At 39.1% G+C, this 25,363-nt stretch overlaps 1 protein-coding gene across 6 annotated transcripts in view; it reads left to right on the top strand.

The window, feature by feature from the left end:
* BLNK (B-cell linker) overlaps window positions 1-25,363 on the top strand; it is a 94,041-nt gene that overhangs the window by 44,739 nt on the left and 23,939 nt on the right. For 2 of the 6 annotated variants that reach the window (XM_014959700.1, XM_014959708.1), the window contains exons 3-4: window positions 15,248-15,313; window positions 23,485-23,541. In XM_014959700.1, coding sequence (XP_014815186.1) covers window positions 15,248-15,313; window positions 23,485-23,541 — 123 coding nt within the window. Of the gene's footprint in view, window positions 1-6; window positions 34-12,145; window positions 12,244-15,247; window positions 15,314-23,484; window positions 23,542-25,363 lie in introns of those variants that run through there. The other 4 variants (XM_014959716.1, XM_014959724.1, XM_014959731.1 and 1 more) reach the window with 4 other exon arrangements.

Genomic DNA, 25,363 nt, shown 5'->3' with positions numbered 1-25,363 from the left:
CAAGCTGACGGTGCCGGCCGGGGAGAAGTTCAGGTGGGGTCTGGCCCGCACGGGGCCTCGCGGGGGAGCGGGTCGGGGGCTCCCGCGGGCGGGAAGCTCGGCGGGGTCCCGGCGGGAGCGGGGCCGCCCTGCCCGCGGGGGTGCGGGGACTCGGGGCGCTCCCAGAGACCGGGCAGTTGGCAGGAGCTGCGGGGCGGGAGGGCGCTGTTGCCCGAGCCCGGGGCGGCGGGGAAGGGCGGGAGTTGAGTGCGGGGCTGTTCGCCAGGGACAGGCTTCAAACGTGCCTCTGCTTTATCTGGGGTGGAAAAAAGAATGTTTTAAAGTGTCTCTTTTCAAAGCTGTAAGAGTCTTCTACTCACCAAGATGTATAAGCCTTATGCAAATTAGAGAAATTTAATTAATTGCTGTTTTAATCAGAATGTCCTCTGAAGGAGTCAAATTCTGTAGTACTTCTTAATCTGCAAACGAACTGGCTGAATAGAGGGAATAGAGGGAACTGGAAAACGGGAAGTGTTCCTAAGTGGAGGAGAACAATGTTAAATAGAGGGTTTGAGAGGAAAAAAAAGCAGAAGCTGACCACTGCTGAAGTATTTTTAGTGTGACTCTTGATGTGCTGGTGGTGTTTGCAACTCAAGGCTCTTCCATTGTGACTTCTTTTTTTCCTCAATAGTTATCTTGTACTTAAGCACTGAATAGTAATTTGTAAGCCATTCTCAAGTATCTCTCCCTCCGCTCAGAAGCCTTCATGCAAATCAAAATAATCCCTCATAAATCTAACTTTGATGGAATGGCATTTCTTGATAGCAGTTGAAATGCTGGGGGGTGTTCAGGGAGAGCTGCAATGGTCCCCCCATCCCTCAGCCCCGCACTCCAACCCTGACCTCAAGGAACGCATCCCGAAGCACTGGCAAGAGCTCTGTGGGGGGCTCAGTGGACTGGGGAAAGGAGACAGTGAATTTCCTTGTATGAAATTTATCACCTTAAATGGCCTAAATGGGAGAGGTGCATATGAAAGAGATAAGCATAGCATGGCAGCAGCCCTTTCTTCCTTCTTTGAAACAGCCAGATACCCCCTTATGCCACTCACCTGTTGACAGGGCAGTTGGCTTCTCGTACAGCTCCCGTCTGCAAGGGAGACACAAAGATGGTTCAGAGTTTGTGCTCAATGTTACATGAACTAAATGTACATCCTGCTTCTTCCATATGCCAAGATGCAACGCCAAGAAGTGTGCCTACCAAACATAGTTTCATTTGGTGTAATTACAGTTCACGTTTTTCTAAAGGCAGTTTTCTTATAATTTCTGCTTTGTAGCAGCAAAAATTAAAGTAGCAGTGCTGAGTCAACGTCTAAAAGTAGAGCTTTTGATTATTTTGTTTTGAGTGTAGATCTGAAAAACTAGGTATTATGTGGTTTTGCTAAGCTCGTCTATTCTCTATGGGTGTATTTGAGCCTACCAGACCTAGCTTTTTATTGCATTAGCAAGTCTTAGGTCAGATCTGAATTCTTAACGTATTCCATTCGTTTGTTTATTGCAACAATAAGAACTGTAAGTGTTTTTATGTGCTCCTAACTACCGCGTTGTGGTACATATGTTGTTTGCCGTTAAGTCAATGTTAAAGTTAATTGACTAATTGCATAGGAATGCTAGAACTTCATGGAATTCTAGTATTACTTTTATATAGTGTTTGTTAAAAGGTATGCACAGCATTACACAAGTATTCCCATGGAGTACATTGTGTGTTCTCATTGCTTCCACATAATCAGGAAAAATGAATTCCAAGGCTTTTTTTTTTTATCATTAGATAAATTAATTTGTGATGCATACAAATAATTTAGTGCTTTGAATGGCTTTCTAAATTGTGAAGTGAATATGTGAGCAATAGTCATGCTGCCATGGCAGCTGTAGTGTGCCTTGATTTCAGCCTGAACCTCAGAAAACCATCCTGTGTTGCAGACAGATGTGTACATGAATAGGTGCACTCGTCACTGGGGATGGTGGGTGGCAGAGGTAACGGGGAGTCACCAACTCAAAAGATACAGCACCAAACTTGCAACTCTTTTGTGGTTTAACATCCTTAGACTATGAGCCTGTGAATCCTGGTCTTCAAATAATTTCTAGCTGCTATATATTACTCTACTGTAGCATCTGTTCAGACTTGATGCATTTTTTTCATTCTGACCACAAACCTTAATAATGACCTTCTGCTCACAGCTCTCTTGCTGTATATCACCAAGCCTTTTTAAAAGGCATCATTGCCATCACACTGCAGTGACGAGCAAACCATGGCAGGGACCAGAGATGTACCATGTGCTTTTCACTTCGGTAAGGTCATGCAGCAAACAACTTCCGGAATGCAAACAGACTTTTCCAAGAGCATAGTTTGTTGTACATTTCAGATAACTTCAGCAATTTGCTATCTCTTCTTCACAAGTCATTGCCCCCTTGTTTCTCCTCTTCTACCTGCTCTGTTCTCCTCTTCCTGGCAAAAGTCTCTGTTGCCTCCACCCTCGGGCCCTAAGGGCAGTATGGCCATGAAGGTCCTCGGCTACCAGTTTCTCCTGACACCTTTCTACTGGGCAGTTAACGCTTTGTCATAACAGCAGCTTTTGTGGTGTGCCCACATATTGGCCCAACAAAATATAGGCTGAATGTAAAGTCACATTAAATCACAGTGTTGACTGTATGCGGTCTTTAAAGTGGAATTTTACAGGCATGGAGGAAAAGGAGGTCACCAGCTGTTTGTACTCACCAGCACAGCAAACAGAACTTTCTGTAGTTCTTTCTATAGGATTGTTAGGTCCAGTTTGCCATACAAAGCATGGGATTGTGGTTAAATGATGAAGCTGTATAATCTCTATTTCCTCTAGCTTTCTGTTGGTTTAAGCAGTTCATGAATCTGTCTCATCTCTGGACTTTGGAATGGAGTGAGATACAAAATGCAAGCTTCACAAATATTGCTGTAAAAATCCCTTCTTTCACCCCCAGTGTCACTTCTCCAGTCAATTCCTCCTGTTGCTTCTCTCTCCACCCTTGTTTTGGCATAGCATGGCCTCTGCCCCATCTGTATTTGCCCTACTTTCTGCATTTCTCTTTGCATAAGTATGTCATAATAACAATCCCTTTAAAGATCCTTTGGGGTTTTTTTCCTCTCTTATCATCCTTCCTTCCAGCTGTGTGGTCCTGCCTTCATCAAAAACAACCAAAACCCAGTACTTTTTAAAAATCTAAATTACTACATAGTAAATTATTCTCCTACAGAATTTCCTGCCTATGATGGTGTTTAAGTGTGTTCAAGCGTGAGTGTGAGCTACCTATATTTTAAATGAAAATATGGCAATGTGAATAAAATGATGTTGTGTTATAATGAAACTCTGGTGAAGAGCCCTGGTTTAATCTCTCTTGTCCTTGCAAAATTTGTTAGTTACTGGCATAGCTTATTCCAGCACTACTTCACATGCACACTCATCCAAATAAAATTATATCTCGTAGTGACATTGTAGTTTTGCCAAAATAACAGCAGGAGCATTTGCCAACTATAGCAATAGGAAATTACATCTTGTTAGGCCTGTAATTCTCAGTTCAGAAAAAAATAGTAATATAGATTGGCTCTAAAGACTAGCTTTTTTTTTTTTTTAGTCAAATAATAAATAACCAATAGCCAATCAAATAGCCCAATAAATTAATTTTCTTGCCCATGGAAAAAATAAAACATTCCAGCAAATTGTCTGCCCTGGTTTCATGTAAAACAGAACAGAACTGAATTCTTCTTGGTAATTTTACTTTTCAGTTAATCCTCTTCTAATTACCTGCACACTCTGAAATTAACAGCATATTTTTCGGACAGTGCCTGCTTACAGCAGATAAGGTCTGATGTTTATAACATCAGTACCCGCCCATGACATGATTGTAATCCTGGGAGCTCGATACAAATTGTATATATTTCATTATTAATATTATTATCTTTTCTTTTTCTTATTTTGTTATTAATATGTCATTAAAGTATTTTAGTTTCTTTTCAGCTCATCAGTCTCTATCTCATTTTCTCTCCTCTCCTCTGAAATGGAGAGCATCTGTCATTCATGTTAGTGGCCAGCCTAGCTCAAACCACGATGTTGGCCATTTTTCACTGTTAGTTTAAAACCCCATACGGCTGTGCAGAGTGTGAGATAGTAAATCATAATATGACATTGCAGGTACCTAGTCATCTGTTGATATCAGAACAAAACAATTCTGTGTTTTACAGAATCATTCCAAACCTACATACTGCACAGCACATCATACCGTGATGGAACTCAGGGTTGGAGGAACGCCCTCCACACTGTTAGGGCTGTATCAGCATACAGAAAAATGCTGGAGCATCAAGAGGGGGAAGGAGTTCCCACATGAGTAGAAATTGCTAGAAATACCTCTTTATTTGAAAATAAGTATGGTTTTTAGTGGCTTCATTTCTTACCCTGGAAAATGCCTCTGCCGTTTGATTATCTCTCGGAGCTGTCTGACAGCCTAGGGAAGCACAGCTTTGTAAGTCAGCAGTTGAAGAAGTTAATGAAGAGTGATGGGATCAAATTTTAGTTCTGCTTCTGGTGTATTTAGTTTTGGAAAATCATTTTACCTGATCAAAAATCCTGACTAATGATCTTCAAGGTTGTTAACAGGCCAGACAAACTGAAACATTTTTAAATATCCCAAGAATTCCATTGATTTTGCTTCGTGTTTATAGCATGAGTGAAATCAGGAGTGTCAACACTGCACCGTTTCTAGCATTATGTCCAAACCTAGAGGAAAAAATAAGATTTGAGTTATGTGCAGAAGAGGAACTTGTAGAGTTGAGATAATTTTACTTAATATTAACTGAAATTTTGATGTTTAAAAAATGGGAGTATTTCCTTTTAGTTTGTTGGACCAGTATAGTTCAGGACTAAATTGTGCTTCTCCATCATAGCACATTGCTGTGTGCACGCTGCAATAAGGGAAATTTGATACCTGCTCGATTTGATGTATTTAATGGAAATGCCTTAAAACTACTTCTTTCATAGGTAGAATTTCACTGCAGGAATCAGATAAAAGTAATTTTTAGCTATCTTCAGAGGGCTAAATCATCTTTTGCAGATGATTTATAAGTCTCTGATCTTTAGAAAAGAAAGAACATGATTGCTTACTATGTAGTTTTTTCTTATACACTTTATGTGATTTTTAAAATTATTGCTGCATTAGAGGACTGATTTTTAGTTTTATGTAATATCTTTTATAGTCTAAGTACCCTAAAGTATATTACAATGTGATAGATAAGCAAATAGCTCTTTTAGGAAGTATCGCTGGTTTTGCTTAGCAGACAAGAGAATAGGAAAACCAATGGAAAAGAATGGCTGAAACTGACAGTATTTTCTCATTTGGCTGTAGGGAACCAAGTTAGATTTTTGATAGAATGCAGAGGACTTTCCATACTGTGCAAATAAACTGATTTTGTGACAGCCATAGTAAAAGAAGCTTGGAAATTCTGTTAGCACCTTTATGCCTAACCTGTTAGCATATACATCTTGAACAAGTTCATTTTCTAGAGATAAGCAAAGCCAGACATGTAATGTTACAGGACAGTAAATACTTTAGAATGAATTAAAATAATGCATCCTGAGGCAATAATATGAAAAACATGAGAATATATTTTTCAAGTTTAATGTAGGGACAACTGGGTGAAGTATGCTATTAATACAAGTGGCTATTCTGTATGGCTAAATAATTCCTTTATGTTTTAAAATGTAGACACTATAGGCATCTGTGCAAGAAGCACAGAGGGAGCTAAGCACTACTGAAGCTATAATTACATGGCCAGTTCAATTTAAAATAAGTTTGAGTTGCTGTCAAAAGAGTAGGTCCCTTTCTTCCAATGTCCCAATGCCTCTGATCCCCCTGCCACTTGTCTCTGCCCTCACACTGGCAATAGGGTTCCCATGACCATGTGATGAAGCTGAATCTGATCCCGCTGATATCTAAATTGGCATAAGAAAAAAGACATTAGTTTCCCAGCTGGAAGTTACATGAGTCATCATAGTTGGGTAAGCACCAAGGGCAGAGAAGAGCAGAATTTCCGCTTTCAATGGCAGTCTATGTGGCTCCATTAAAGTGGCCATATAACCCTATGGACCAAAATATTTCTCCAAATGGGAGTGTTTAAGGTTTAATGTGATATCTAGAAGATCTGCTCTGTTTTATTTGGCTGTTAGAGCACTATTTGGTAGAGCAAATGCAGACCATTATGCATATAAATGCACTTTTGGTTTAAGGAGAAGAATTAAGAGGCTCTTTAGAAAAGCCTCCCTTTTCTCTAGTGCAAGCAGCACCTTGCCTTCAAACTATTGAGCCCAAAGTTTTCCAGCCCATGGAAAAATCACACTTTTTTTATCCTTATCACAGTCTGCGAATTTACTGGATTAAAATATCTGTATTAGAAATGTATTTTAGTAGCAATCTTAAATGACACAAAGACACTGATGAAGAATGCACTTAGTTCATAAAGTAAATTTATTCATCTTGTGCCAGTGCTTATGTGCCCACATTATCAAGACCTTAAGACAAAATTTAAGTATTTACATAACTTTAAGGTGCTTGAAGTTAGATCTGTGCTTAAATATCTGGTTAAATATTGGTCAAGCCCATTACATAATTGCACACAGACTTTTTCTATGTCCTTCAAAAAGTCACCAGACCTAAAATGGCAGATTTGAAATTCATGGAAAACCAGAACTTCTTGCTCTGTTGGAACACCAAATCAAAATTAAGCCTTCAGCTTTCTGTGTTCAGTTCACTCTGTTTTCTTACTTTTTTCATTTACTTTCATGTTCTTCATGTGACTGTAACACACTTTCAATCTACATGCCGGCAGGAATGACAGAAATTTTATCTCGCCTTTCGAAAATGCCTATAGAATTGTGACTAAAAGTAACATTACCACTGACAGGTCATAATTTTCTGGGTCTATACCAAGTTCTGTCTTTATTCACTTCCCTGCAATGATTTTGTGCTTCCTGTTTTTGGTGAAATATAAAAACCACTTTTTAAAATTTCTCTCCTTGCTCTCCTTCGGCTACCAGGCTGAAGAGTACTAGCCCTTTCGGGAGGTACACTGCTCAGTTAGTTCTAACTGGAACAGTATTTTAGAGTAACCTAATGCATTTAGTGTCCTGCTGCTGCTTGTAAACCTTCCAGAAAAACAGAGTAAGCCTTCTGAATGTAGCTTCTGTGGGTTTTTTTTTTGTTTTCTAATACATCAGCTCACATCCAGACAACTGGTGTGTAAAAGGGATCAGTAACCAAACTCAGAACAGAAAATATCTTTTAACTTTCTGTGTCAAAAGGTGATGTGCAATACTCACTTAGCTAATTATATTACTTACAGTATCACTATTATCCAGTTGGGAGAAAGAGGAGAGCAGAAAGAGAGGCTGGATAAGAAGGAAAAGGTGTCCAGACCTGAAATGCCTTCAGCTTTTATTAAGTATTCATATTTAAAAGCTATACAAAAAACTGCCTGGCCATCACTTTCTGATATTCAAAAAGAGCTGTGAAGCCCCCATAGGCTGTAAAGAAAGATGACAGGAACCAGGTTTACTATTCTGTGCCAAATAAAATAAAAAAGTAACTGCAAAAAAGATTGTGCAATGTAAACACATGAAATCTTTTTTTTATTACTAAAATGTCCATGCATACTGAGAACAAGCCTCAGCCTTGATCTAAAATGAGGAAGCAGTTGCTCCAAGTAGCTGATGTCATTGATAGGGCTTTGATTGTCTCTGTCCTCCCAGTAAAAGTGCATAGGTTCCTTCAATGCGCAGGATTCCCAGTCACCTCAAAATAATTATACTACTTAATTTCATGTTAGGACTGATTTGTGTCAAAGATGTATGATGCCTTTACATACTACATATTTTCATTTACTCAATGTTAGTACTTACTAGTACAAGAGAGAGTGACAGCTTCTTTGTGAAGATTATCTAGAGGGCATATGAAGATTAAAAGTATAATCAATATTTAGCCTTTGTGCTTCTGTGTGTACCATACAAACACACCTGTTCTACTTATTTGGTTTCCCTTTAGAAAACATAGTGGATGATTTAAAAGTGAGCAGAATAGGATGTTATTCAGACTTTAATAATAAATCAACGTTCTTAAGGAAACTATTTATAGTCCTTTCCTCTTGTGTATGTCATGAACACAGCAGAAGACAATTTGTTGTTCCTGCTTTCTCAGAGAGGTGTCTGTAATTGACTTCTGCCCATAAGCAAGCCTCTTTCAACTATTTTTCACAGCTTTGAGATAGGGAGCCTTTGATCTTTATCTGTTAAGCTGCCTTGAACTGATGGTTTGGTGTCACAGGTTACCACCTCCAGCTCCAAATTTCTTCCTCTCCCATCAGGAAAGGCATTGCAGCTGCTATAGGCCCCCAGAGTGGATGAAGACCAGTGACCCCCAATGTTAAGTGGCAACTGAAGCAGTTTATCTGATTGCACCTCAGGAACTTTACGTCTTTATGCTTTATATAAATGTAACAGCCATAGCAGACACCAGCTCCAGCACAGCCAGCTGATGCCAGCTTGTGTTTCCTTGCAAGGGAATGCTGCTCTTGTTGTTCCGGGTACCATATCATTTAGGGGAGTGTGCATGTGGAGATATGAAGCACCTGAAGGAGGCCTACCTAACAAGAGGAATTAAGTGCTTTCTGTATTTGGGGATTTCCTTTGCTTTCCATTAAGCAATTAGAAGGGCAGTGGAAGGTGGGGAGAGTTGTTGTATATAATTAATTGGGTTATTTTAGATGCACCAAACTGGCAAGAAATAGGAAATTACATGTTATGAGGACACTCATCCAGTTCAGAGACCCATATTCTTCCATATGTGGAAAGATACCACATATTCCATGTGTCGGAAGCAATGTGTTAATGGAAGCCTGTTGTAAGAGAGGTGGTTCTTGTTTAGCTTGAGAAGATTGTCCAAGATAAGAGCTTCAAGCTTTGCAAAATGTCAAGGTGAGCTGGTTTCCCTCCCACCCTGAGCAAACAGGACTCTTCCCCTTTCTCCAGAAACAGTAACTTTCTTAATTTGGTCACCTGCACACCTGTTTATAAAACTAAAACCTAATAGAAACACAAAATAAAGGCCAGCTGGGGTGAAGGTGGAATAATTGTGCTGTGAGAAGCAGGAAAGGAGGGGGCTGGGCATGCTGTTCCTTCTTTAATTTCATGTTTTAATGTGTTGGATTTTTTTTAAATAACAGAGGTACTGTAGTAACTTTTAGTTTTCTGCTCTTTAATTTTTGTTTTTCATCTTATAATAACTTAGCTCTTATTCTTCAAATTCCATTAAACTCTTCTTCACTTTGTCTTCTTTCTTTTGGTTCTTTTCCATTAAAATTTATAGCTGAAGCAGGTGGATTTTTTGGCGGGTGTTTTTCTTTTAAGTCTAAATTTGTGCTTACTAAATCCCATTTTAGGTTTCCAATCCTAAGTATTTGAATTTGCCTGAAAAACAAGAAATAAATAAATGCTTGGGTTTTGTTTTGTTTTGTTTTCCCCACATGATCTGTTATGCTGCCTTTCTCAAGACAAAAGTGGGGGCTACTCCTACCTAGTCTTACTTTAAGTGAGTGGAGGCACTAATGATCTTCACAAAATGGGACCTTCTAAACACAGAAGTACAGAGTGCCCTGTAAGTAAGAAACAGAGGTACACAAAAATGTATAAGAAATGAAACTAGAGTTCAAACAGACTGATTGATTTAGTGCGGTGATTTTTTTTAAATTATCTTTTTGGAACCAGTCCAGCTTATCAGTTAAAGATCTAACTGATGTGGAGAGGAGAAGGAATATACAGGTCACTTAATATTGAATGTGTCAATATTGCTGCTTCCCTTGCAGGCCTTCTGTCTGAATATATCCTGTTCAAAATTCTGCCCTGTTCTAACTAAAGAAATTGGTCCCAGAGCATAGATCAGAATTTTTCAAGAGGCACAACAGATAATTCAGGCAGTCCAGTAAGCAGCAGAAACTTAAGAGGTATAATTGTAGTTCTCCAGATAAACAGAAGTATGTACGCTTGTAATGCCGAAAGCTTCCTGTGATTCATTTAAAACTGGTTTTGTTTTGCCTCCACTCCCTACTGATGCTGTAGCCAGCCCTGTTTCCAAAAGCATTATCAGCACCACTCCCAACTGCAAGTGCTCTCTGTGCTGGCGGCCAGAGGCACCCGGACCCGGGGACCACGCAGCGCTCCTGTCCCTCGCCACCAGCTACAGCACTGCCCAGCAGCGTGTCTGCTGAAGGGCTAAAGCACTGGGTTTGCTGTGCACAAGTTGGTGGACTGTGCTGGTGGTGCACACAGGAGATCCCTCTCCGTTCCAGGAGCAGGGGGATGCCATGGCCTCTGCAGAGCCATTTCTGCCAACTGATCTGAGCCATAATATATGTATTTATAGAATATACTTTTGCAAATTTTTTCACAGATTTACAATACTGATAAATACAATTTCTCAAAAATTATTCTAAATGATAAGAGGATTCCTTATTACACAGCTCTGTCTGAAATTAAGACAAACTCCTCTTTCTCATCTCACATCTGAGTTCAAAGCTTGTCACACACTTTATCCTTCATGTTATCATGTTATTTATATTTTTCTCCTTTTTTTGTTTTTTTAAATTATTTTAACTTTGGAAAGCTTTTGTGAGAGAGCTCATGTGTGAAAGAGCCAAAGGCTTCCAGCTAATGTTTGGGCACGGGGAGGTGTCCCACAGGGCAGGGCCACCCATCGCCCTTCACCTGACATACATTGCTCATGGGCTGAGCTGTGACTACATCAGAGAGAGGCTGTGTTTCATTTTATCTCAAGGCAGCTCTTCCAGTCCTTGAGCACAGCTAGGTATTTGTGACAGCAAATCCTTCTTTCAGGGCATACTGTATTTGCAATGGTAAATCTTTCTGCCTGCCTTTATGCATGTATCACAGCTACTGACCCCTTGGTCAGCACTTGTGATAATTCTGAATTGCTGGAGGTCAAAATTTATAAGATATGAAGAATAGCAACACAGGGTTTAAAAGTGTTTCTTTTTAGGATTCATTGAACAGTCCTTTTTGTTATTCTCTCCAACATGTACATTTCTACTGTATTTGTTAGAAACCTAGAACATTTTAGAAGCACCTACAGCCCAGGCTTCCGAACTTCTCACCCACATGTTTGAAAGACTGTTCTGTGTGCAGTGAGCTCCTGATTAAAAGGTCCTGTCCAGTCTATACCTGTAACAATTAAACTGCATCTCAAAATAGCTATCTCTTGCAGAAAGTGTTTTCAAAGATTAACAGTGACACAGATTGCACCTTTTTCTGCAAGCCTGATTTTACATAAAAAGCTCTTAATCAGGTTGAATGAAGAGTTGGTGCTTGTAGTTTGGAAACAACTCTGAAGTTTGACCTCTCAATTATCTTTAATTAATTGCAATGCAAGGTAAAACTAGCATTGCTTATTTTTTTGCTTACAGTATTAGCTGGTTGAGGTACTTGAATGTTTCTAGTATCTGTTTGTCCCAAGAGAATGAGAGAATAAACATTAGTTGGTAAGAAGGTCCTGACTCAGCCGTGTTGTGCAAAAAGAAAGTTGTTGCTATGTCCCTGAAGCAAGGGCTGTCTCCATGGGGGCATTAAGCCTCCATTCCTGGATACTCACAGGGCTGCTGCTTTGATAATTTCCTCCCACAATGAACCTCTTTGCTTGGAGTATCATCTGAAGTAAAGAAAAGTATTTGAGAGTCATACAAAAAGAATTGGAGAACTAGTCAGATATGCAGATCCAGGCAAAACATCAAATGTATAAATGTCCTCCTGTGCCTCGCTTTCCTCATCACCCTGGAATGGCCTTTAGGCTTGGGTTTGAGACTCTTAAGATTGGGAGAATCCTTGTGCTATAGGCTTTTCTATCTGCCTCTCATCTTTTCTACTGTCTCCCTAAAATTACAAGTCAGACAGCTCTTTGTAAAACTTGTCAGTTGTAGCTTATTATATCGGCTGACATCTCAAGAAATCTCAGCCTCTAGTTAACTGCACCAACTGGTTTTTGCAGCTTGTTCAACTTCATGGGTCAAAGGGGATTCCACTTGAACCAGAGATCATCCATGCTTGATGACTTCCTACAGTCACCACTATACAGGGTGCTGGTTATTTGCTTACTCCCACAGACTTGATACATGACAAGTTGTCCACAGGTAACAAGCTAAGTATTCTAGCAACTCCTACAACAGCTACATAACTTAAAAATCTGGAAAAAAAAATCACACAAAACATATTAGACACTCCCTAATTTATCACAACTTGTAATTAGAAAATGAAATGGCTTCAGAAAAAGAGTAAGAGGCAGAGATTTTTAGGGAACTTGATGATGCAGGAATGGGAATGTTTTGATTTCACTCCATCTGTATGGTTAAAATTAACTGATCGCACCAGTAGAGGCACATACGATTATCTCTAATCTAAATACTTATTTTTCTTTTAAGTGGAAATATATATAAAAATGCTCTTTTAAACTGTAGCCTTTTTCAGCACACGTGGAACACCCATGATAGTCTAATTAATTCACCTAAATATGAAAAGCAAACTGTCCTGGATACTTGTAGTTATATTTTTGGGGTGGGTGTTATTTGCAGGGGTTGGGTGGTTTAGAAACCAAAGTGACAATATAAAAGAAAATCAATCATGAAAAATTAAACACTTTTTTTTTTTCAAAATAAAGCCATTATTTTACTGTTGAAAAGATAATATGAATGTCAGAGATAAGCAATATTAAGATCTAAATCTACCTTAGATACTTCTTGTTTGTTTGTTTGGGTCCTGTCTCTAACAAACAATAAATACTGGAAGACAAATCACCGATGCTTATGTGCATTTCTAACTTAAGGCTTGCAAACCTTTTGAAAAGGGCAAAAATACAAGCATTCTCCCCAAACTTGAACTAAACCATTTAAATCTTCTCACATTCTTTCAATTCCTCATTACTTTTCATTTATAGACACTGCCAGGTGCCAGCTGGGGCACAAGACAGAAACAGTAAAATGCAGCAGATGGCTATTCGTGATGTTTCAAGCATAACCAGAAGCTGAATCTACTAGGAAAAAAAAAAAAATACAAAACACAGAAAAGCAGAAGTTCTTCTGAGATCTTCACCCTAAACTTGCAGATTTAATGTATCTGGTTAGTTTAGATAATAATCCAAGCTATTCTCATAGATGTGGTGCATCATTGCAGGAAATCTCAAACTCTTTGGCCATGCACCTGTTTCTCACATCTATAAACGATAATATTTTTTTATATATATCAGCAGGTAACATTATATCCTTTTGTGTAAATTAATTGTATGAGTTTTGATCAAGAGTTAATGATGTATGATTCTATGTGCTTGTGAATTATTTCTCAGTTATTCTCATTATTCTGTTTTTGCTGAGTTGAGAACCTAAAATGGTTGAATTGTTGAATTGTTTTTTAAGGTTGAATTTTTTTTTAAGCAAAATTGGGCAAAGACTTGGGCAAAGATATTTTAGAATATCAGACCCATGACCTAGCCTGGCAGAGCAGGATACTCCATGTTGTTGTATTACAGGGCTGCAGAAAATGTGGAATATTCTTCAATTCCAGACAACACAATGAAAAGATCGGTTTTTTCTATTATGTTAGTAAACATAATCTAAAGTTAAGATTTGTTACTTATTTCAGGATTCCAAAAACTTACAAGTAGTCAGTTATTTAACTTTCTTTTTCTAGGCAAGTTGCATAAGTGGGATTCATTGTCACTAACTACAGCTGCTCTAAAGTTGTTAGCAGAGGTGGGAAGGTCCATCTCAGCATAAGCCTCTGCTACCTGATGCTTTGAGTGGCTACGTGCCTGCTTAGCCTGAGCCATGGACTGCAGACAAATAATCACATAATGATAGTGCAATTATTTCATTATTTTGTTTAGCTATTCCTCATCTAATTCCAATTTCCTTTGAAAAACCTATTCTAATTCTTAAGAGGCAGTTGTAATTACTAACGGTGAAGCTGGAAGATAGTTTCTTTCTAGCAAAGCTCTGTATATTACTCAACCTTCTGTGTAATAGGGTTTAAAGTTTAAAGAAAGCTTTAAAGAAAGGAAGAAATACTTTATTTGTACTTGTCTTTGTAAGCAAAGTTTCTAAGAGTCTTTTGGTAGCCTAATTGTGCATCAGAGTGAGGTAGGCAAGACTAAATGACATGAAATGACATAAACAACTTAAAATGAAGGATGGAAGGCAAATTTTTTTTTTTTAAGCCCTTTTTGTAAAATATCATTTGTTTCCTTTATTGGTTGTGATAAATCTTCAGCTCAGGTCTAATAAAGGATACTTAATTTAGTGAACAGGAAGAACATACACCATGTGAAGAAATTAAAAATATATATGCATTCTATATAAATTTTTAGTATGACCAGACTTCTAAGAGGTTTCACTATAAAATCAGTCTTTTGCAGAAAGTTACATCTCTGTTCCTGACTGCGGCTTGATTTTAGTGGTGTATTTTTTTAAATGGGAAGGGAGGTAGGATTCTAAATGATACTTACTGAGTGAAAAATGAGATATTTAATTTAAATTTCCTTGATTACAAGTAAAATTTAAATGAGGTCAGTGCAGCTGATGAATAAAAACAATCTTTGGTTCCAGATATCAGTCCATGTAAATAGAGTCCTGAGGTGATGAATTTTTACAGCTTAGTCATGGATACTCTAATTGTTTCTCAGATAGCCTGGGCCATCCTATTACAACTGCAGGAGCTGTGGGAGTGAGGCATACTGTCCGCTGATAAAACGACCTGTGTAAGGTCAGAAATGAGAGGGCATTCCCACTGTAGCTGTAGAGTGTTTTAAAGTCAGTTCTGAACAAAATGCTAACATTTAAATATTCTAAACTATTAGTTTAGGCAATGATCTTTCCTTATGCACTTACTCTTAAATTGATTGTTTAAACTGCACTTGTGTTAAGGAGAAGGATAACAGAAATCATGCGAAGGAGCTCTGTTAAAAAGGGAAGGAAGCGTCATACACAAATGATTGAGTAACTAAACTACTTACTGAACATACAATAAGCACTTTTATTGTGTGAAATATTACTGGAAGTGCATTTCCTGTATTTTTCTTAATTTATATAAATGTGTGTTCAACCACATGGTAATTTTAATGCTGGCTTTGTTTAATATCTTTCACAGGAAGCTTCAAAAGATGGTACATGACATCAAGACAAATGAAAGTGGGATAATAAACAAATTCAAAAAGTAAGTTTGAAATGCCAATCTTCTTTTTATTAATTTGGGGAAGCTCAGATTGCTGGCATAGCGTATAGTACTTTAGTGATGGGACCATGTTATTCTAGAGGTATGTACTTCGGTGTATGTAAAGAGCTTCAGTCCAGACTGATGCAAAATTGTTAGCAGTATTAAGAGTATCATAAAGTAGTTGCACAACTGACCTCCAATGGGAGGTTGTGTTTATAGTCCTGAAAAACAGCATTTGTTTAAAGTGCATTTTTCTTACATACTTGGGAATGATCACTGCTTGTTGTTTAGGTGTGTGCCTTTCTCCTCAGTCTGCTGTTCAGGCTACCAGCTGGCATTAAGTTTTAATTTGAGCTCCACCTTGAACCAACTGGTCAGACATCACAGAATTCCCATAAAAATGATAAGTCCTCCTGTGTCTCAGTCCCATAAAATAAAATTCAGCATTACCTAACAGTAATTGCTGTCTTATTTCAGTAAGAAGCACTAAACAGCATGCATATTGATGTCACATGCATATGAGTATCAGAAAATACTCACATCTATTTATACATAGAAATTTCAGTAATTCTGCATCCTTGTCAAATGAGCACACAATTCACTGTTTCTAGTCAAACATTTATTTAAACCAATTAGCTATTTAACACATTTTCTTAATACAATAGCTCATTTTCATTGAACTTCCATTTGGATGTGATTTTCTCATTCAGATGTCTTTCTTTACATGGGTCATTGATGACAAAATTGATGACAAAAATATTAAGTACTTGAAAAAGGTAATTAGTACACAACTTCTGCAGTGTTTCCAGGACAACCATATTACATTCTAGAAATTCAGCTCTCACACATAAAAGGCATATATAAACATTATTTAGAATTTCTCTTAAAAGAGTGACCATCATGGCTTAGATCAAGGAAAAGAAGTAGTATGGTTTTAACAAGAGCTATATAGGATGTGGTCAGTAGGCTGGTGGGAGAGTGGGTAGGGCTCTGCTGGTTTGCCTGTGCAAGAGCTCAAGAAAGCTGGGCTGGCCACAACTAGTGGCCCAGCGGCCAGCCCCAGTGGGGCTGGTGTGTGTTGGGGCAGCTGCGGTCCCTGGCAGAGGAGTAGGATATGCTTCTGGGAGCAGCCGCCACCTGGCTTACCCGCTCCCCAGGCAGGAGCAGTAACCTGAGGTTGTAAGCCCTCCTTTGTGGCCTCTGTTCCACAGCTGTGTTTTCCTGTCCACAGATCTTGAGCAGGCTCTGATGGTAACACCTGATGTATCAGATTCTTGAGATCACTTTTTTCCTTTAGTCGCCCACTTTCACTCTACACTGCTGAAATTTGCAGTAAGTCATAACCACATGGTACATGTGCTTGTTATTTCTACAAAAGCAAATTTTCCCTTAAAATGACCCTCTTTCAACTAGTTGGATCTTTCATGTAAGTGTGCTTTTGTTTTTAACACAGTATGTATGTAAATAGACTGCTGTGTTTGCAGTCCATCTGCAAAAGATGCAGTTTCACCAGGGACCTGCTCACAGGGAAGAGCTTTCGGGTTGTCAAGGCTTTTGGTGGGTTTTTGGAGGAGAAGGGTGAGGAGGATTGGGTGGGTTTTGTTGTTGCTTTTTTATGAAGGGTGCCTTCCTACTCTCAGTGGTAGTTTAAGTGTAATTAATGTTAATAATGTTGCAATGAGTCTGATTCAAATGCCTCAGGGAGGAAAGCAGGTGGCAGAGACAATAGAAGCATCTCAAATCTATAATTTGAGGCAAAAAATTGTTTCCCATAGTTGCCTGCATGTGAATTCTACTGTTCATCAGTTAGGCTCTGACTGTGTGTCCTTCCCTGAGAGTAAGAGAGGAAGGACAAACAAGAGAAAAATAACAAGAACTAAATGTTGCTGAAGCTCGGGAGGTCAGAGGTGCCATCATTAAATGTCAGATACAAGACTGCTGTGATAATGCTGCAATTCTTTGATTCTTTCAAGATTAAGAAAAAAAAATCCACAAAAAAGAGCAGGCTCGTAAAAACTCTTAATGTATGACCACAGTACAAAGCTCACATTTCACCTCCCCCACCTATAAGAATACAAATTGAGATGTGTAAAAAAAAAAAAAAAAAAAAAAAAAAAATCTTTCTGATACTTCTGTGATCCATCTGAGTTCTATTAATCTCTTCTGCAGATATGAAGATCAGAAAAATATTTTTTTTTTAAGTAGGAGAAAAAATTCTCACATTTGCATGACTTCAGAACTCAAATCTTCAACTCAGCACATAATGAGACTTGAAATAAAAGCCTGCATTGACAACACTGATAAGGACATGTACAAGAGACACCAAGCTTTGCAGAATTAGAACTGGCTGTATTGCTTTGAATGTGCCCTGGGGGGGCTTTTTGTTTGATTTTAGTAGATGCTTTTCCTAAAAAATGCAGTTATCCAGTTGATCACTTCCTCCATTTCAGTTACACCATTATTTTATTTAAGTGTTAAGGATCTAAACATGCAGTAAAGTGGTATTAAAAATTTGATTTATGTAGTACAGATTTGGAATTTGTCTATATGTTGGAAAAAACATCATTCTGTCTCAAATTCAAACCTATTATAAGTAGAAATAATCTTAGAGAAGTCAAATAGTGCACTTGCTTATTCCAAGCCTAAAGTTATCACATGTATACTCTAGGCCTCTGCTACTGAAATGGAAAGAATCATCAAATACTCATTAAATATATTTGACTTAGTACTTGTATTTGTTAAGACACTTCTAAAATCTGGATTGGCTCTTGATTATGCAGAATAGTAGAGAAGTTCTTGCATCAAGTGTTGTGCTCTCTAATCTAGTTCATCTGCTGGGTGCAGGTGGGGAAGGGTACATCTACCCTCCATGTGTGTCTTAAAGGTCTGCAGAAAGCAGTCTGAACAGTGATGGTAGCAGGAAGCTACAGATTGTTTCTTCATTGCTTACAAGTTCCTGCCCTTTATTTGCCATCCTGACTCAAAATTTTCTGATAGGAAAAAATATTGCCTGCTGCAGGCTACCATTCACCTGCTTGCCCTTAGTCACATGCAAAACTGTTTACAATGCGGGAGTCCCAGTTGCTGTGCAGATCATGTTGTCAAAGAGGATTATGTACCCAGGTGTAGGAAGCAATAATTATAGCCAAAGTTATATAAGCAATGAGAGCTGGGGGCATTTTTTTCATATTCACATCCTTGGTAATATGGAACAGGGAAGTAAGAGAGAAATCATAGGTTTCTTTTTGCAGGATGGTGCCTGTGCTTGAAACACTGTAAAGATGTAGCACTCAACTGTAAATCATAAGCTTTAAGTTTCTAGGCTTTGTTCAGTGGAATCCTGGCTCTGCTGAATAGAATAGAATCATAGAATTGCCTTGGTTGGAAGGGACATTTCAGATCATCTAGTCCAACCATCAAACTAACACTGACAAAAACTATCACTAAACCATGTCTCTAAGTGCTATGTCAACCTATCTTGTAAATCCCTCCAAGAGCAAGAAGGTCTCCCCTCAGCCTCCTTTTCTCCAGGCTGAACACCCGCAGCTCCCTCAGCCTCTCCTCACAAGACTTGTGCTCCAGACCCCTCACCAGCTCCGTTGCCCTTCTCTGGACCTGCTCCAGCCCTTCGATGTCTTTTTTGTGGTGAAAGGCCCAAAACTGGACACAGCCCTCGAGGTGGGGCCTCACCAGTGCCCAGTACAGGGGGATGATCACCTCCTAAGTCCTACTCACCACTCTGTTCCTGATCCAGGCCAGGATGCTGGTGGCTTTCTTGGCGACCTGGGCACACTGCTGGCTCCTGTTCAGCACACAGGCCACCAACACCCCCAGGTCCTTTTCTGCCAGGCAGCTCTCCAGCCCCCCAGCCTGTAGCGCTGCAGGGGGTTGATGTGACCCAAGTGCAGGACCCAGCACTTGGCCTTGTTGAACCTCATCCCATTGGCCTTGGCCCATTGATCCAGCCTGTCCAGATCCTTCGGCAAAGCCTCTCTACCCTCCAGCAGGTCAACATTCCCAGCCAACTTGGTGTCATCTGCAAACTTACTGAGGGTGCACTCGATCCCCTCATCCAGATCATTGATAAAGATGTTAAAGAGAATGGGTGCCAGTACCAAGCCCTGGGGGACACCACTTGTGACCGGCCGCCAACTGGATTTAACTCCATTCACCACCACTCTCTGGGCCTGGCCCTCCAGCCAGTTTTTAACTCAGTGGAGAATATACCAATCTAAGCCATGAGCAGCCAGTTTCTCCAGGAGGATACTATGGGAGACTGTATCAAAGGCCTTGCTAAAGTCCAGGTAAACAACATCCACAGCCTTTCCCTCATCCAGCAAGCGGGTCACTTTGTCATAGAAGGAGATCAGGTTTGTCAGCAGGACCTGACCCTCATGAACCCATGCTGGCTGGGCCTGATCACCTGGGTGTCTTTCATGTACTGCATAATGGCACTCAGGATGATCTGTTCCATGACCTTCCCAGGCACTGAGGTCAGACTGACAGGCCTGGAGTTCCCCGGATCATCCTTCCCACCCTTCTTGTGGATGGGCGTCATCTTTGCTAGACGCCAGTCAGCTGGGACCTCCCCAGTTTGCCAGGACTGCTGGTAAATGATGGAAAGTGGCTCAGTGAGCACTTCCACCAGCTCCCTCAGTACCCTTGGGTGGATCCCATCTGGCCCCATAGGCTTGTTTATATCCAGGTGTTGGAGCAGGTCCTTCACCACCTCCCTTTGGATGACAGGGGCTTCATTCTGCTCGTCAGCCCTATCTGCTAGCTCAGGGGACTGCATACTAGGGGAACAACCAACTCTACTACTAAAGACTGAGGCAAAGAAGGCCTTAGCCTTCTCCTCATCCTTTGTCACTATGTTACTGCCTTCATCTGATAAAGGATGGAGATTCTCCTTAGCCCTCCTTTTTGTTACTAATATATTTATAGAAATGTTTTTTATTGTTCTTAACATCCAAAGCCAGGTTAAGTTCTAGTTGGGCTTTGGCCCTTCTAATTTTCTCCCTACACAGCCTTGCATCATCTCTGTGGCCTGCCCCTTCTTCCAAAGGCCATAAACTCTCCTTTTTTCTCTGAGTTCTGACCAAATCTCTCTGTTCAGCCAAGCTGGTTTTTTTTCCCCTGATGGCTTATTTTTCAGCACGGGGGGGACAGCCTGTTCTCCCCAACACACTCCAAGAACTGCCTAGACTGTTCCCTCTCAGCTGTATTGTGTTCCCAGCTGATACCTGGTAGATTGAAGTCTCTCACCAGGACAAGGGCTAGCAATTGTGAGATTTCTCCCAGCTGCTTGCAGAATATTTTGTCTGCCTCTATATCCTGGTTGGGTGGTCTATAACAGACTCCCGCCATGGTATCAGCTTTGTTGGCCCTCCCCTTGATTTTTACCCATAAAGACTCAACCTTATTGTCCCCATCTTTAAGTTCTTGATATTCGTAACACTCCCTAACATCCAGAGACACCCCACCTCCTCTCCTCGTTGCCTGTCCCGTCTGGAGAGTTTGTAGCCATCTAATGCAGCACTCCAGCCATGCATGTCATCCCACCACGTTTCTATGATGGTGACAACATCATATTTTCCTGTTGCATAATGGCTTCCAGCTCCCCCTGTTTGTTGTCCATGCTGTGTGCATTAGTGTAGAAGCACTTCAGCTGGGATGCCTGTCCTGCTTCCTTTTTGCTGGAAGTAGCCTTAACTTCTACCTGACCATTTTCAGGTGCATGCATAGTTTCTAACCTATCAGTGACCCTTGCATCTCTGCTGGTGGTATTGATGGTTAGTCAATGCTGAAAGTCATACTGCATATACAGCAAAGTCAGGATTTCACCCTGAAGTTTTGGTATGCGCTGACCTACTGCATTGAATAAGAAACTAGAAGTTCAAGTTACTCACCTTGTTGCAATATCCCATCTTACAAAACTTCCTTTGCAAACCCGTTGAAAATCATGCACTTGTGGTTGTTCATCTTACTGCACACAATCCAAATGTGTGTACTTCTTGAAATCACATTTGCTACATGACCTGAAAAATGGAAAGAAGATACATCTTCATCTCATCTGCTCTACTCAGCTTTTTAGTTGGGTAATTTTTTACTTCAGACTTCTCTGGTCCATTTTCCTATACCATTTATAACTTATGTGGTAACTTCTGGCAGACGAATTGAGTTGTGTCACTAAAGATCTCTTCAACATGCATAGTTGCAACCAGAAGACATCCATGATCAAAGCCTTGGCAGAGGAAAAAGTAGTATTTTATGGACTAAACAATGAGAGAAAAGTACTAAAAAACAAGCTGTAGCACATTTGGAAACCAGGGAAACATATAATACCGAATTATAACTGTATTCTGAAGACTCATGAATTTCAACATGTAGCTAAATGGAATGTCTTCAGTGCCAGGATTTTTATTAATATAACAATTTTTTTCATTAAAGTGAAGGTAAATAAATTGTAGCTATATGCCATTTCACTGACACAGCACATTGTAAAGAAAATGTGTGAAATAGTAGTAATAATGCATTTTTCAAATAAAAGTTTCAGATTAATTTTATTTTGTACAATCATCAGATAATTCCAAAACTGTAACAGACTATTCCACTAGGTCATGAGAATACAGGTCAGGAAAAGTTTATCTGTCAGCTGGATCACACCTGCTAGGAATTCTGAAAAAGTTTTTGGCAAAGCTGAATTAATTTTTCTTTCAATCACAAGTGTGATGATCTAGTGCACTTAGGACTAATATATACTATTAATATATTACTGTTAATACTTCTCTCAGTAAAGATGTCAATATAATATTTGTAAATCCTATTAAGCAAAATGGTTTCTAAAAAGGGAATGGATTCTGTAACAGAGTTAACAACAGAAAAAGTGAAGGACACTTGCAAAAAAAGAGCTTTTAGCCACATCTTAAATGCTGGGGGAGCGAGCAGAAGCACTGGTGAGGGAATGCATCCGTAGAATCAAGTGCAATGTGTAAAGGGCTACTACTGTTACTTTTCTGCATGCAGTCTGTTTTTTTTTCAAAAAAAAGTGTTGCTAGAGCAGAAAATCCAGACCTCTTGCTTCAGTCTATTTAATAATTCTCCATATAGTGCGGGAAAATGCAACAATGCATTATTAATTTTAAGTATGTGATTAATATTCTCAGTTCCTATAGGACTCCTTACATGAGTAAAGTGAAGTGCATGCCTAAATGCTTCACTGGATCAACCTAAGCATGCTGCAAAGGAAAACCTCAGGACATATTGTTTCTTAAAATAAAATAATTTATTCTTGTAGAAGTTATTGTGAATTTCTCTTGCATTGTGTTCTTGTTTGAGCAGCACCTAGACCCTATTATGTGAAATGTCTCAAATGCTTGGTTACTTGTTGAACCTAAAATGTATATGGTAAGATGTGTTATGTTGCTTTTAAAAACCTGTAAACATTATCTTACAAATGTACTTGGATTTTATTGAGTCCTTTGAAATTTCTCAGGGATATTTCAAAATCTCCAGAAAATTACTTACTTTCTACTAAAATTTGGAAAAATGCTGGTCCCACTAAAGTAAATGAAAACTTGAATTATTTAATTGAGTTCTATCACAGCTAACACAGAGATACCTTTCCACCTGTAACTTAACTCTAGAGCAGAGTAGCACTAGAATATTTTACTTGGAAATTGCATTTGCTATAATTTTATATAAGTCTGGTAAAAGATACATTAGGAAATCATTCTGTCTTCCACTTAAATACATATGCTCGGTTGGATGGCATTTCAATCTTTCAGTCCCTTGTCATTAACTTCAGGGTAACAGCACAGAGTCAGTCATCACTCTGCAAGCATCTATGTGGATAACAACATCAGGATCTGAAGCAGCTCAGTAATCACTCCTTGGCATAGGGGTTATATCTTTCAAGCTTTCATTTTGGTTTATACATTGGGTAAGTTCTGGCTCTTGCAAAGCAAAGCTCCAGTTAACTTCAAAAGAGCCTGGGTTTCAGTTCTGCCACTCAGTAAATCATACCAGTACAGTGAGAATTATTTTTTAACTGGATTTGAATTTTAGAATAAATAACATATTTAAAGTAATTCTAACAAATATAGGTGTGGCCATGAACTGTTTCAGCTCTGTGACAGAAACATTATTTCTTTTCTTCTATTGATATTCAGGTTCCAAAATGAACAAGTGGCCTTAATTTGCAAAACTGGGAAAGATACTTGGGATCGGTATGCTATTTCAGAGACACACAATGGCATGATAGGCTGCTTAGACACAGACCTCTGTTCCGTGCTTTGAATGCTTTCGTTATAACATATTTACATTTTCTGTCGGGGCCACTGCCAGGATTTACAGGGCCTGGGACAAAGTTTCCTGTTTAGCGGCTTGGAAACGTATAATGTGGCTTAAGCCACATACTATGACCCAGACAGCCTCTTACTGTTGCCTCAATTCCACTATTTTCCAAGTCTCTGCTATCTCTGAACAACTCGCGATATGTTGCCAAGTCCATTAATAGATTTTGGTTTACCTTCCCGAAGACCTAAGATCTGCCCTGGCAGTGGCCCTGGGTTTTTCTTTCTAACATGCCTGTGCTAACCTGGACAGAAGACATCAGAGCTGTTGAGAATGCTTTTTAATGTACTGTTTGTACACGAAGTTATATTGTGCTGTGGGAACTTAAAGACTTGGAGGAGGCAGCTATCCATCACTAATGTTGTTAGTAAGGAGCAAAGCAGTTAAACACTTCAAAAAACAATGTACCTAGATTGTTCTGTTTTGGGGGTTTTCTTTGAGCTTTAGCAATGCCTGTGCCATTTACTCTTTGATTCGTGCATGTACTTTTTTTGTTTGTTTGTTTGTTTTTTAATCTGAACAACAGAATTCCATTAATTCAACTCAAAAGTTGAACTCAAAGCATTTCTCAAAACAGGCAGGGAAAAGTTTGTAAACTGATGTGTTAGTGTCAGCATTCCACCACCCTGAGTTACATTGGTACCTGAGCTGTGACACCTAAGGAGCATGCTTAGGACCTGAATACTGAGTGTCAAACTCTTGTGGTAAAGCAAAATTTGTAGACATCATTATTGCTCAGCAGTCACAAGAAAACATTTTAAATTCTTTGTTGAGAATTTTTTTTTGTAAATAATTTGCTTACTTTTGCAAATGAATTTGTTAGGACCAGATTGAAGAATGATTAAAACCATCAATTCAGTAGATGAAGGTTCAGGTCCATGGTGAGGTCCTGTCAGTGCTGCAGGGAAGCTGTCAGACAATGTTCAAGTCACTTTGAAGAGCCATTTTAATGTAAATTGTGTTAATGTTTTATATGGCTACAGAAAGCAAAGGTGTTTTTTCTCTTCAGGTCCATCGGTCTGGTCTCTGTCACATATGCACTATTCATTTTGACTTTGAACTCAAATTATTCTCTTTTTTTACAGGGTAATGAAATAATTGATATATCAACTGAGTGTAATTCAGTGTCTTCTCTGGACAGCTGCAATTTAGCAAACAGGAGTATACATATATATACACACATACCTATGTATGAACTGAAATACATATATGTGTACACATATTACATATATGTATACTCCTGTTTGCTAAATATATACATGTATATACACGCCCATATATACGTGTATTTTCAGCCACAAAGATCCTTTCAGTATTTTTACAAATTATCTTTTGATTCACTTGGTATTACAAATGCCACTGTAACAGTATTTACCAAAAAGGGGCATAACACCATAAAAAAATAGTATGCGAAAACAGAATCTGGCCCTGAGGGACCTGGTATACCTTTAAACATTAATTAGAAAATAAAGTGCAAGCAAAATGATAGTTATAAAAATGTGACTGGAGAGTGCTTCCCCACTTTCTTATGCCATAGTCTTAGCAAGTCTCTCTGAGCCTAAACAAATTTTCATCTTCAGATAGATATGCATTTATCTCTGATGCCTATGTTATCTATTTCTGCATTGCAAATGAAGAGGAGAGTGGGTGGGCAAGGAAGCTGTTCTTTCAAAATATGTTCTTAGCAAAAAAAAA

Source organism: Calidris pugnax, unplaced genomic scaffold (assembly GCF_001431845.1).
Source record: "Calidris pugnax isolate Ruff unplaced genomic scaffold, ASM143184v1 scaffold4, whole genome shotgun sequence".
NCBI classification, from domain to species: Eukaryota; Metazoa; Chordata; class Aves; order Charadriiformes; family Scolopacidae; genus Calidris; species Calidris pugnax.
The sequence above is the reverse complement of the archived record's forward strand: the minus strand, read 5'-3'. Positions and strand labels throughout refer to the sequence as shown.